The sequence below is a fragment of the Equus asinus genome, chromosome 21 (assembly GCF_041296235.1).
Source record: "Equus asinus isolate D_3611 breed Donkey chromosome 21, EquAss-T2T_v2, whole genome shotgun sequence".
In the NCBI taxonomy this organism is placed as follows: Eukaryota; Metazoa; Chordata; class Mammalia; order Perissodactyla; family Equidae; genus Equus; species Equus asinus.
The window spans coordinates 36,308,614-36,322,866 of record NC_091810.1 but is presented as its reverse complement, the minus strand read 5'-3'; the positions used below and the strand labels follow the sequence as shown (position 1 = coordinate 36,322,866).

The 14,253-nt window shown below is 38.9% G+C and overlaps 1 protein-coding gene across 4 annotated transcripts in view; it reads right to left on the bottom strand.

Annotated features, from left to right (window-relative positions):
- Positions 1 to 14,253, bottom strand: part of ADAMTS9 (ADAM metallopeptidase with thrombospondin type 1 motif 9) — a 165,140-nt gene that overhangs the window by 84,248 nt on the left and 66,639 nt on the right. For all 4 annotated transcript variants that reach the window (XM_014859294.3, XM_070493017.1, XM_070493019.1 and 1 more), the window contains 3 exons: positions 8,082 to 8,292; positions 7,402 to 7,566; positions 5,462 to 5,626 (listed from right to left, as the gene is read on the bottom strand). In XM_014859294.3, coding sequence (XP_014714780.3) covers positions 5,462 to 5,626; positions 7,402 to 7,566; positions 8,082 to 8,292 — 541 coding nt within the window. The remainder of the gene's footprint in view (positions 1 to 5,461; positions 5,627 to 7,401; positions 7,567 to 8,081; positions 8,293 to 14,253) is intronic.

The following is a 14,253-nucleotide window of genomic DNA, read 5'->3' as shown; positions in this document are numbered from 1 at the left end:
AAAATACTAGCAAACTGAAGCCAATAGCATATTAAAGGATTACACATCACAACCAAGTGAGATTTATCCCAGGAGTGCAAGGATGGTTCAAAATAAGAAAATCAATCAATGCAATATACCATACGAATAGGAAAAAAAAAAAGATCATCTCAATTAACACAGAAAAAGCATTTGACAAAATGCAACAGTCTTTCATGATAAAAACATTCAGAAAACAAGGACTAGACGGGAACTTCCTCAACACCATAAAGGGCACTTATAAAAAACCCACAGTTAACATCATACTCAGTGATGAAAGACTGAAAGCTCTTCCCCTAAGATCAGGAACATGACAAGAATGCCTGCTTTCACTATTGCCTATTCAACATTGTATTCTATGTTCTAGTCAGAGCAATTAAACAAGGAAAAGAAATAAAAGGCACACAAATTGAAAAGGAAGAAGTAAAACTATTTCTATTTGCAGATGTCGTCATCCTATATATAGAAATCCTAGAGAATCCATGAACACATAAAAAAAGAGCTAGTAAATGAATTCAACAAAGTTGTAGTGTACAAGATAAACACAAAAATCAGTTGTGTTCTTATACACCAGCAATGAACAATCTGAAAAAGAAAATTAAGTAAACAATTCCATTTACAATAGCATCCAAAAGAATAAAACACTTCAGAACAAATTTAACCAAGGAGATGAAAGATGCCTACACTGAAAACTACAAAACATTGTTGAAATTAAAGAAGACCTAAATAAATAGAAAGACATTACATGTTCATGGATCGGAGGACTTGATATCATTAAGATGGCAACACACCCCAAATTGATACATGGATTTAATGCAATCTCAATCAAAATCCTAATGACATTTTTGCAGAAATGGAAAAGCTGATCTTCAAATTCTTATGAGTGGTGAGAGACCCCAAAATAGCCAAAACAATATTGAAAAAAAAAAAATAGCAAAGTTGAGGACTCCTACTTCCCAATTTTAAAACTTACCACAAAGATACAGTGACCAAAACAGTGTGGTACCAGCATAAGGATAGTTATACACACTAATGGAATAGAATCGAGAGCCCAGAAATAAACTTATACATCTACGGCCATGTGATTTTTCAACACAGGTGCCAAGACCATTCAACAGGAAAAGAATAGTCCCTTCAACAAACAGTGGTGTGTCAAATGGATAGCTACATTCAAAAGCATGAAGTTGGATTCCTACTTCACACTATATAAAAAGACTCATCCCAAATGGATCAAAGACCCAAACATAAGGGCTAAAAATTCAAAACTTTTAGAAGAAAACATAGTGGAAAAGCTTAATGACATTGGATTTGTTAATGACTTCTTGGATATGACCTCACATGCACAGGCAACAAAATCATCAAAATTAAAAACTTTTGTGCATCAACGGATACTATCAGCAGAGTGAAAAGGCAACCCATGGGATGGGAGAAAATATGTGCAAACCATATATATGATAAAGGAACATAAATAACTCCTACAAAGCAACAATAACAAAACAAACAACCTGATTAAAAAATGGGAAAAGGAACACTTACTAAATTCTACATTTAAAAATGACTAAGATAGTTAATTTTATCTTAGTATTTTTTTACCATAATTAAAATTATCTAAAAATGGGAAAAGAACTTGAATAGATATTTCCCCAAGAGGATACACAAATGGCCAAGAAGCATATGAAAAGACGTTTAGCATCACCACTCAGTAGGGAAATATAAATCAAAACCACAATGACTAATATAAGGTTATATGTCAATTCTACTTCAATAAAAAAAGTCTTAAAAAAAAATCCTACCACAATGAAATACCACTTTGAACCCATTAGTATGGCTATTATTAAAAACAAACAAATTAAAAAAACATGCATTGACAAGGATGTGGAGAAACTGGAACACTTATGCATTGCTGGTGAGAATGTAAAATGGTGCAGCTACCATGAAAAATGGTATGATTGTTCCTCAAAAGATTAAACATAGAATTGTCATATAATCCAGGAATTCCACTCCTGGGTATATATATCCAAAAGAACTGAAAGCAGGGTCTTGAAGAGGTATTTCTACACTCATGTTCATAGCAGCATTATTTACAATAGCTAAAAGGTGAAAGCAACCCAAATGTCCATTGTTAGAGGAATGGATAAACAAAGTGTGGTGTATACATATAATGGAATATTATTCAGCCTTAAAAAGGAAGAAGATTCTGACACTTGCTACAACATGAATGAACCTTCAGGACATTATGCTAAACGAAATAAGCCAGTCACAACAGGACAAATACTATATGATTCCACTTCTATGAACTATCCAGAGTAGTTAAATTCATAGAGACGGAAAGTAGAATGGTGGTTGTCAGGAACTAGGGAAGGGAAAATGGGGAGTTGTTTAATGGGTAGGGTTTTCATTTTGCAAGATGAGAAAGTTCTGGTATTGGTTGTACAATAATGTAAATACAGGCATATCTTGGAGATATTGCAGGTTCAGTTCCAGACCACTGCAATAAAGCGAGTCGCACAAAGTTTCTGGTTTCCTAGTGCATATAAAAGTCATGTTTACACTATACTGTAGTCTACTAAATGTACAACAGCATTATGCCTAAAAAAACAATGTACATACCTTAATTTAAAAATATGTTACTGCTAAAAAATGCTAACTATCATCTGAGCCTTCGGTGAGTTGTAATCTTTTTGCTGGTGGAGGGTCTCGTAAAAAATACAATATCTTCAAAGTGCAATAAAACGAGGTATGTCTATATATTTAACACTATTGAAGTGTACATTTAAAAATGGTTAAGATGGTAAATTTTATGTTGTGTGTATTTTACCACAATTACAAATTTTTAAAAAATAGGCAAAGTACTTGAATAGACATCTCTCCAAGAAAGACAGACAAATGGCCAATAAGCACATGAAAAGATGCTCAACAACATTAGCCATTAGGGGAATACAAATCAAAATCGTAATGAGATACCATTCACACCCACTAGGAGGGCCAAAATTAAAAAGCGGGAAAATAACAAGTGTTGGTAAGGATGTGGAGAAATTGGAACCCTTGGGTATTGCTGGTAGGAATGTAAACTGGTACAGGTTCTGTGGGGAACCATATGGTAGTTAAAAATTAAGCACTGAACTACCATATGATCCAGTGACACCACTCCTGGTGTCATTTGTTAATGACTTCTTGGATATGACCTCACATGCACAGGCAACAAAATCATCAAAATTAAAAACTTTTGTGCATCAACGGATACTATCAGCAGAGTGAAAAGGCAACCCATGGGATATATACCCCAAAGAACTGAAATCAGGTACTAAAACAAATACTCACACACGAATATTCACAGCAGCACTAATCACAATAGCCAAGAGGTACAAACAACCCAAATGTCCATTGAGGGATGAATGGATAAACAAATTGTCCTATATCCATACAATGAAATATTATACAGCCATAAAAAGTAATGAAGTAAAAATATGTGCTACAACGTGGACGAACCTTGAAAACATCATGCTATGTGAAAGAACGCAGACACAAAAAAAGTCACATACTGGATGATTCTATTTATACGCAATACTCAGAATATGTAAATCAGTGGAGTAGAAAGTAGATTGTTGGCTGCAGGGACAAAAGGGAAAGGGGAATAACTGCTTAATGGGTATTTTGGGGTGATGAAAATATTTTGGAACTAGATAGAGGTGGTGGTTACGCAAAATCATGAAGGTATTAAATGCCACTGATTTGTTCACTTTAAAATGGTTAATTTTGATATGAGTTTTCCTTCAATTCAAAAACAATAGACAAAGTACAATCCTAATATTAGTTTTCAAATGTTAGAAGAAAATCATAAACATATTAACACCACTAATCTCTACATATAGAGTTAGGAGTGTGTTTAGTTTACTTACTTTTTGCTAAATTATATTTTGCAAAATTTCCCTTATGAACATGAATTACTCTCAAATAATATTTTTTAAAAGTGTTTCCTGGGGCCGGCCCGGTGGCGCAGCGGTTAAGTTGTGCACGTTCCGCTTTTCGGCGGCCCGGGGCTCGCTGGTTCGGATCCCGGGTGCGGACACGGCACCGTTGGCATGCCATGCGGTGGTAGGCGTCCCACATATAAAGTAGAGGAAGATGGGCACGATTTTATAAAGTAGAGGAAGATGGGCACGATTTTAGCTCAGGGCCAGGCTTCCTCAGCAAAAAAGAGGAGGACTGGCAGTAGTTAGCTCAGGGCTAACCTTCCTCAAAAAAAAAAAAAAGTGTTTGTTACCCTGAATTCCATGTTCAGTCAAAGGAAGAACAAATCTCTGGCTAGGATTGGCCTGGTGTAGACATGGATAAAAAAATAGGTCCGTCAGTTCTAAAAGATGCTATATTCAAATCTTAACAGTGACCCTGAGCTGTGCTCTCTTCTTCTTGCTATTCTCCAAGAGTTACGCAGATGTGGACAAACAGGAGGCAAGATTTAAAAGTGTGTATGGACTCTCCCTGCTTATTCAGCGCGATCAGACATGATCAGCCATACTGATTGGGGCTGCTGTGTAATGGGGAGGATTCAGGAGAGTGTTAATGTTAATGACAGAAATTGTAAGGGTGAGTAGTAATAAAGCAGCTCCCATTTATCGCATGTATGTTGGAAATGAAGACATAAGCTAGAGGACTGAAGTGGCTGTGGCTGTGGCTAGACAGGGTGGAGGGAGAGTCATTCTTCACGAGATTACATAAGTGACAGCAGACAGCTGCTCTGCTTCTCTTGGGAACTCAGAGGGCTGTTTAAATAATACCCAGAACGCTTTTGCTTCTATATTAGGAAGGATGTAATTCCAAGAGCAGTGGCTTCTCAAATGCAAGCCCAAGGGAGACTTTCACTCTCTCCTTTAAGAATGGTTCAAGTTAAGACTGTGGAACCTGCAGACTAGGGAACTTGGAAAAGATTCTTTCAAAGCGAGATGCTTCTGCAACCTTTGATCTAATTAATTCTGTTTGAAGAGTCTGACTTCTTTATGAGAGGTAAGCTTTGGAATCGTGATGTTGGGAGCCAAAACACCCCTTTCAAATCCCAGTCCAGACCCTCCTGCCAAAGACACTGGTGCTGGATCCCATTCTGTGACAGACCCACAGCGGCACGCTGGGAGATAACATCAACCAGACACGAGATCTCCTGTGAATTTGCTCAAATGCTCCTGTGCTCAAGCTACAGTTCTAACCCACGGGCAAAGACATGCACGTGGGTCTGTAAAAGGAATAATCAGTTCCAGCAGGGCAAGCCGCAACCCTCGGAAGCGGGGCAAAATGGTTGCAGAGTTTCTTGTGCTTGACCAGGCGCCATGGAGGTATAGCGCAAGCCGCAAGACACAGCAGTTAAACCCAGGCCACTGGAATGCACCTCTGCAAGCCCTCTCCAGATAAGAAGAAAGAATGTAGTTAAGAACTTTATCATTCAAAATACCTGTCCCCAGGGACCTGCCTGCCAGGACGCACATTCTGGCTGCTGACAGGTCTGCATGGAGGCTGGCTTGGTCTCAGGGTCACAGATTCTATCATTTAATCGATCTTCGCCAAACTGACACCAGACCTGGCGGTGCTTATGCCCTTTTCCGCAGGTGACCAAGCACTGTAATAAAAAGCACAGCCAGTTAGAGTCATTTTTGAACAATGTGTTGTAGGTCCTGGGGGTTATTCATTGATTAGCAGGAACAGGTGTGCTTTTTTCCCCACAGCAATTGCTCTTTCTCATGCAATTTGTAAATACATCGAGGCTCATTCTTTTCATTCATTCATTTGTTCACTCATTCATTCACTCTGTATTTATAAAGGCTCTGGGGCAGTTTCAAGCACGGAATAAACTCAACCCACCACCATGCTCTGAAATACCGAAAAACAGCATTCATGGTTTACTAGCATAGGAGTTAAGTGTGGGGAATTGGTGAGTCATGCCAATCTGGGTTTTAATACCAATACAACCAGCTATGGATACTAAGTCAAGTTCTCTCTGTACCTCAATTTTCTCATCTGTGCAATGGGGATAACAATAGTGCCTACTGCAAAGAATGGTGAAAACTAAATGAGTGCTTAGCAAATAAAGTGCTTAGCAAACGTTCATTTAATAAATGCTAAATATAACCATTATTATTACCCATGATCACTGTAGCAAATTTAAAAAATACAGCATAATATAAAAGAGAAAAAATACAATGACCCAAAAATATCATTACCTAGGGATAATTGTTACTGACATTTTACTATTTTCTTCCCAGTCTTTTTATCTAAGGAAGGTTGGATCATACTGAATATACAGTTTGATGTTCTCCATCTTTATTTTATTAAGCATTCTTGCAAAGGTCTATTACTTAATTTGAAATGACATTTTAGCTAGTACTAGCTATCCAAGTAAAACCTAAACCCAATACCTTCTTTCATGTTTTTTTAAACCAAATGTTACAGTTTAAGCTAAGGCAGCCTGTTAACAGGGAACAAAAGTACGAGGCTTGTTGTTAATTTATCCAGGAATCAGACCTTATTAACTGCACGCACTGTTACTTGTCTGCCATTTCATAGGCATTAATAGCATCCTTCAAAAATTCACATTCTATTTGATGTTGTGGATGAGATAAGGGAATGCACGTAGAAGCTGGAGCAGGGAAACGTGTTTTTCCCCACATTCCTGACCTGGCCCATAAATAAGAGAACTTTGCTTCCCTTCTACTTGCTCTCCCGGAAGGAAGGTGGAGGGAGTCACCTGCCTGGTGAGAATCTCACTGGGCTATGATGATAGTGAGTACTAACACTGCACCAAAAAAGCAAGGAAGAAGCTCTGCCTTCTTTCTCTTGCTGTCCTGGGGCCACTTGTGCTAAGCAATGGAGGGTTTGCCTCCTGCTTCATCAGCTAAGGGATGAGAAAGGCATAAATCTGGAAGACTCAGCCTGAGCTTTTCTCTTTTTTCCAAGTTTTTCACTAGCAACTAGATGGGTAAGTCAGACAGCTCCCTCTTATTCTCTTATTTTAGAGATGAGGAAGTAGGAAACCTCATTTTTTACTGCAGATCTAAGCCAATACAGCTTTATAGTTAATAAAGCCCTGATTTCCTTTTCCTAGCAACTTAGCTAGGGTTCAAAGAAGAGGGAAGGTGAGGGACTAGAACTCCAAAATCACCAAAAGAAGCTACTATGGTGGGCGACCCAGCCAAACCCACTGTGCCTCTGAGGTTGCCAGTGGACCAGTCACGTCCAGTACAACAGTCACAGAGCAGGTGAAGCACTGGAGTTGTTTTTTCCTCAAGGAGAGGTAGGAAAAAGGTGCAGCAGGTTTAGCTTTGAACAGACCAGGGAATACTCAGAATTAGAGTCTCAGAGATGACCTAAGGGGAAATAACAGCCCTCCCATCTCACCTCCGACCAGTCTCCCGACTTCCACTGTGGACAAAGGAACTCATTACACCTCTGAATGGTGACTTTCTCTTGATGTGTGCATTTGCTATCATCCAGTACATCATTTCTTGTGTTGACACAAATGGCCCTTCTCCTCTGGGTTCCACCGTCACAGCTTTTAGAACACTGAAAGGACAAAAAACTAAATAGAACTGTTGCTGAGTTTCTTATCAAGCATGCTCAAGATCCTGGCCATGCTTGCTTGTCTCTTCCAGCCCTTAAGAACCAACCAACCAACCAACCAACCAACCCTGGTCAATGCTAGTTGTCATTTTGGGGGTATCTGTTCATGTCACCAATTTATTTTTCAGGTTTATATTAAAGACAATATTAGCGAATTGGCATAGGAAAATAAAATTGGCCTGTGGGGTGTTGAAAAAGTGATTGGCTGGGTTATTCCACCACTCCCAATTTTCCATATGCCACGCCCATGTCAGACATTACAAATTGATCATGGTTCTCTTTTTCATAGAGCTTGAATGGGGTCAGGCATTATAAATCAATCATGGTACCCTTTTCCATACAGCCTAAATGGGGATTCTCAATGCAGTTCTAACCAGTGTATTAGTTGATTAGTCACAATCAACTAATCAGACTAAGTGTTCAAGAAGAAGACTCTCTTTGAGTGAGAACCAACTTACTTCAGTCCAAGCCGAATAGCGCCAGCCACCAGTGTTACATTCTCCTGAGCATTTCTCCCGGTTGCTGGGTTTGGGGTGACTGCTGCAAAAGCTGTCATCAACCTTCTCGGTCTTCCCATCTAGCCTGCTATATTTGGCACAGTAGATGTCTAATGTGCGGTAACCCAAGCCACACTGGGCACTACATTCACTCCTGCTGGCAACGTGCCACCTGTGCATAAACAATGGCGAGAAACCAACATTTTTGTTAAATATATATGTTTTATCTACATTCAACTGGTGGAAGAATTGAGTTCTTTTTTCTTCCTTAACTAAAATACCATGAAACTCAAAGCCACAGTCGGTTACTGAAATTCAATTTTAAACCAACACATCCATGTATTTTTCATGGCTGCCAATGTACATGGAAGTTACAGAGTAACAGCTGGAGGTTCTATCTTTCTGAAGATTCTCCCCTGATACAGTCAATTTGAAATTCAAGCAACCAAAAAGGAAAAAACATTGGAATTCAACAGAGCAAAAAACCTAATTTTATATTTAAAAGGTTCACACAACCCAGCATTTCATCTATCAAGTCGGCTGCTTCTAACAGGGAACCCCTGTTGGAAACCATCCCTGGAAACCTCCTTTATGTGGGCCTGTGCTGGACAGTGTCAATGGACATTCTGTGAATTAACAAAGGAATAAATAATTTGGACTGTAATTGTGAATTTCAAGTGTGCTAAATTGTTCATTATTATCTGTGAATAAAGACTGTAAGTTCCTTGAAAACATGGACCATAGTCTATACAACACAATTATACATTTTTTTAAAAAGAATTTATTATTTTAAGAGCAGTTTTAGGTCCATGGCAAAACTGAGAGAAAAGCACAGAGATATCCTATATACCCTTGTCCCCATAAATGCATAGCCTCCCACTATCAACACCTCCTACCAGATGGTACATTTGTTACAATTGATGAACCTACGTTGACACATCATTGTCACCCAAAGTCCATAGTGTACATTAGGGTCCACTCTTGATATTATATAATCTGCGGGTTTAGACATATGTATAATGACATATATCCATCATGATAGGATCATTTGGAGTATTTTCACGGCCCTAAAAATCCTCTAGGTTCCACCTATTCATTCTCCCCGTCACCCAATTATACACATTGAAAATTAGATTTGAATCTACAAATCATTGGCACCTTCATACTCCTAGGACATATAATAAACCTTTCTTGGCACACAGTAGGTAATCAGTATGTGCTTATAAATAGACTGGTTCTTTTAATGCCCCAGGAACATGGTCAGTGCTTAAATTTAAAAAGAAAAACATGCTTAAACTGAATACAACAGTCTAAATAAATGAGCTTGAAACATATTTTGTTGATTAAATTGAGCAATCCAAAAAGGATAATTCCTTTATAAACTTCATTTGAATCACTCTTGATTGTTAATTCTCTACTGCTCAGAAATTCGGGGGTTTGCCGAACACCAATGCCCTAAGCATTCTTCCATCCATACCTGTCCAGGGGGAGGACTCCAGAAAAGGCAAGTACTAGGCACGTGCTTATCTTGGAATTTCTCACAAATGCTCGAAAGTAGGTCAGAGTTGACCTATTTTCACATTTGGCATGTAAAGTGGGCTACCGAGATTTTCCGTTAGAGTGACATAGTACTTTGGGGATTTTGTTCTAACCGGAACATGCTAAATGAGGGGTTGTAAAACAATGCTTTATCTCATCCTGTCAAAGTTAAATTTGGGCAAACTCTCACTTCCCTAAGGAAGTGAGGCAAACACGTGGACCAATTCAACAGAGGCATCTGGAACTTTCATCTGCCCTTTGATTCTTGGCTACCTTCTCTTTGCCTTCATTACCGTTTCCTTGTGGAAAGGTTATTTTCCATCCTGGATGAGGGAGGAAGGTATCCTGTCCCCAGAAGAAAATACACCAGCAGCTCAGGTTGGAAAAGTATAGTGGAATCTCTCTGACATTCACACAATCCCTAGAATCTGAGGGGAGAACCTGGAAGTCTGTGGAAAGGTCATAGCACTGCCTTAGAAAGGTTCTTCTCAAAATGCTGTCCTCTGGTTCTTATTCTCTCCTTGAAAGGTCGTCTTAACTTCAGTGTTCTGAATTCATTCAGTTCATTTCACGTAACAATTGTATTTTGTTACTATACTTCAGAAAAGCAAAGTGTTTGTTAAAGTGAAAATGGAAAAAATATGTCTGTCTCTGTGGGTGTGTGGGACATTGTGGCATTAAATAATTTTAGGAACTCCTGACTTAAGCAGGTTTCTATTTTGCAGAACTTCTCAGGGTCTTCAAAATCTTAATCAGCATTATGAATCTCCACCTAGGGGAGGAGATAGTACGTCTTTTCAAATATACTGGTCTGCCACGGATCATCTCACGGAACTAGTGTTTCACTAACACACTTTGGGAAAATCCATTTTAGAGTTTGACCAGTTAACAATCCCCTCTCCAGTCTTTCAATTTTCCAACAGCCACTCGGCAATAATTAGGACAAATTACAACTGCATCGACTGTCAGGTTGACAGAAGAAACACAGAACATCTTCTATGGGCTCAGTTTGCGTCTTTGTATGTTTTTCAGTGAACAACTTTATTTTTCCAATAATCCATAAAAGTCACGAAAATATGAGTTTGAATGATGACAAACACAATCTTCTATTTAATTGCAGATGTGAGCGTGCATCTGTCTAGTTATGATGCTTTCTAAGCTAATCCTAAACTCCTTTTTCTCTCTTTTTCTTAATTCTTACCCCTGAGTTCTGTCACTTCTACCATAGACATTTCTACCAAAAACATGATCATAATTCCTTCTCCTTCTTTTCTTTAATCAGCCGGAGACACTATTATCATCCACGCCTGTTCCCTGAGCTGCTATCTTCCTTTGGTCTCAGTGGAGTTTCAGTATTTTTTTTTTAAATTAAGTATAAAAAAAAAGGTGACTTTCTCTAAATGGGGAATTTAGAATAGCATCTTTGACACACCTACTAGATGAAATGAAAAGACTTTAAGCTCTGGCTTTCCCTAAGAATTACAAAATGATTTTTAATAAAAATCAGAGGATGAGTTACGGAATCAGAAAGATCTGGGTATGAAGACAAGCTCTAACACTTATTAGCTAAGTGACCCTCAGCAGGTCACTTAACCTCATCGAGCCTCAGCTTCCTCATATGTGAAATGGGGGAAAACAGGATCCATTTCACAGCGCTACTAGGAAGAGGAAATGAGGCAAGGCGTGCAGAGCATTTAACACACATGGCAGACCCTCAAGGAAAGTAGCTATTACTATTATTGTTATTATTATTACCCTTGGTGTTTTATTCTCCAGCCAAGTATCGTGTTAACTTCACATAAACCAATAATACAAAGTTGGAAGACAAATCCAGTTGAGATCTTCTGTATAATTCTGCATAAAACTCTTATGGATTCGAGGCTACCTTTCAGTGCACTCGCTTTGTAAAATTTGCTTGATTTCTGTTTTATACCTGAAGGCTTCCAGTGCAGGGGAAACTTTGGAGAACCTCAGATCAGCCAGCATCGTCACAAACTAAATTGTGGCTTAACTTAGAGTTCTGTTTGAAGTGAAAAATATTAGTTTCTCAAAGTAACAGTTCAAACATTATCTCCACCCCCAAACTGGTGCTCCCTGGGTAAACTTTAAACAGGGTTCTTAAAGAATCTTTATTTTTTTATGGTCATGTTCTATTCCTCGAAACGCTTTGTACAAACTTGTCTTCCCTGAGATTATAAGAGCATGCCTAGCACTACGGGTGGGAGTTGCACAATATCTGCATTTATCACCTGAGACTCTACCAGCCCAGTCTGATTAAGCCAGTGAGAAATGCCCGCTAAAGGGTCCAAGTAAGGTACGAACAGAGATGGGGCCAAAAACTCCTGGGAGTTATTTCTTTTCACAAAGGAAGAAGAGCTACATGAAAGAGGATCAATGAGCGTCACTCATCATTAGGATTGAATTAAAAATGAAAACAGCTTTCTCCTAGGGTTTAATAGTATAGGCTCCAGGGTCAGATAGATGCCATTTGAATCCTGCTCCTTCACTAATGAGTTGTGTGACCTCGGGCAATTTGCTTTATTTCTCTCAGCCTCTGTTTTCCTTCTTTGTAAAGTGGGGCTAATGATAATTCTAGTCATTGTGTTGTTTGAGGAATGAATAGGACATGAATTACATAGGCTATATACCCTATATATCCACACAGTGGTGGCTATGTGTTGCTGTGATGCTGGAAGCAACACCAGTGATATTTCAAATACCACCAGGGTCACCCATGGTGAACAGGTTTCAGTGGAGCTTCCAGACCAAGACAGACCAGGAAGGACCTGGCCATCCATTTGTGAAAAAATTGGCCATGAAAACCCTATGAATAGCCCTGGAACATTGCCTGATAACAGGACTAGAAGGTGAGAAGGTGCTCCAAAAGGACTGGGCAGGGTTCCCTCTGCTGTGCACAGGGTCGCTAGAAGTCAGAATCGACTTGATGGCACTAACAACAAATATAACTATATTAATAGCATAAGATTATATACATATATAAGATAATAAGATAATATAAGAACAATCCCATTAATACAAGACTATTTTTCTTTTTTAAAGATTGGCACGTGGGCTAACAACTCTTGCCAATCTTCCTTTTTTTTTTTTTAAGGATTGGCACCTGAGCTAACAACTGTTGCCAATCTTGTTTTTTTTTTTTTTTTTCTGCTTTATCTCCCCAAACCCCGCCTGTACACAGTTGTATATCTTAGTTGCAGGTCCTTATAGTTGTGGGTTGTTGGGGGACGCTGCCTCAACGTGGCCTGACGAGCAGTGCCATGTCTGCGCCCAGGATCCGAACCCTGGGCCGCCATAGCGGAGTGCGCGAACTTAACCACTCGGCCACGGAGCCGGCCCCAACACAAGACTATTAATAGGATAATATATAACTGTTAAAAATAGTTCTTAGTAAATGACTGACTCTATTATTTTCAGAGTAGTTACCACTCCGAATAAAATTAATATTACTAATATTAATTACTATTAACTAATTATTAGTAGTAATATGATATTATCATTATCAGTGATAATTTCACATAAGGCTAGTGTGAAAATGTCACCTTTCCCAATTTATTGAGGTTGTGCCTCAAGGAATCCACCTCAATTCAATGTTTTCCCCCTAAACTTTAGTGATTAATTCAGTTCAACAATTAGTTAACTAATTATTTTTCTGAAAAGACCTTTAACTCTAATTTAACTCAATTGGTTGAAGCAGTGGTTTTATACGGACATTACCTACAACAAGAACTAATACTGCCTAGTAAAAATGTCTGCCTTTTAATGTCTCGGGTTTTTTCTTTCTACAGTGACTTCTGTCAATGCTTTCCAACAAGCCAACGAGCAAGCAGGTCAGTGACACTGTAGAGAGGAAGTGTAGTGCAGTGGAAAGAGCCAGGACTTTGCAGTCAGAGCCTTCAGGTCAGGACTGGCAAAGATGTGGCCTTTGTGCCATGTCTCCTCTTCTAGTCCCCTGACAGACATTACTAACTGATCACAGCACCTCTTTTCTGTCAGAACCTTGAGAGTGCCTCAGAATCTTCACTCCAGCACCACAGGCTGCCAACACCACTTGACAGAATTTGGCATGGTGATGTGGAACCTGCAAAATGCTCCAGTATTCACTTTGCTACTTATGAATAGTGAGACCTTAACAAGTTCCCATACTGCTTGACACTGATTTCTCTTCTGTGAAAGGAGGATAAAGCACCAACTCATCTTATCTGCATTTAACTCACATGCAGACTATATAATGCAACCCCCAGGCTACCTAATATTCAAACACGACACAGTCAACCTTGCAGGCAAATGGGAAAGCTTTAGAATTCTCCACTCATCCAACATTTCTTGCCTCAGATTTCATACTTTTCTTAAATACAGAATTGTTTGCATAGCTAGATATCTGTATATAGATTTTCTTCTAGTTCCTTCTATGACCCTACCTTAGTGCATTGCAACTTTCATGTGCGTAAGAGTTCTTCTCCTGGTTCTTATACACTCTGGGTGGATACAGAACATTACAGATATTTTGAGGGATGAATTTTCCCCCTTTTCTGTTGACTTTCAAACCAATCTTTTGCAGAAGATGCAATTCAAT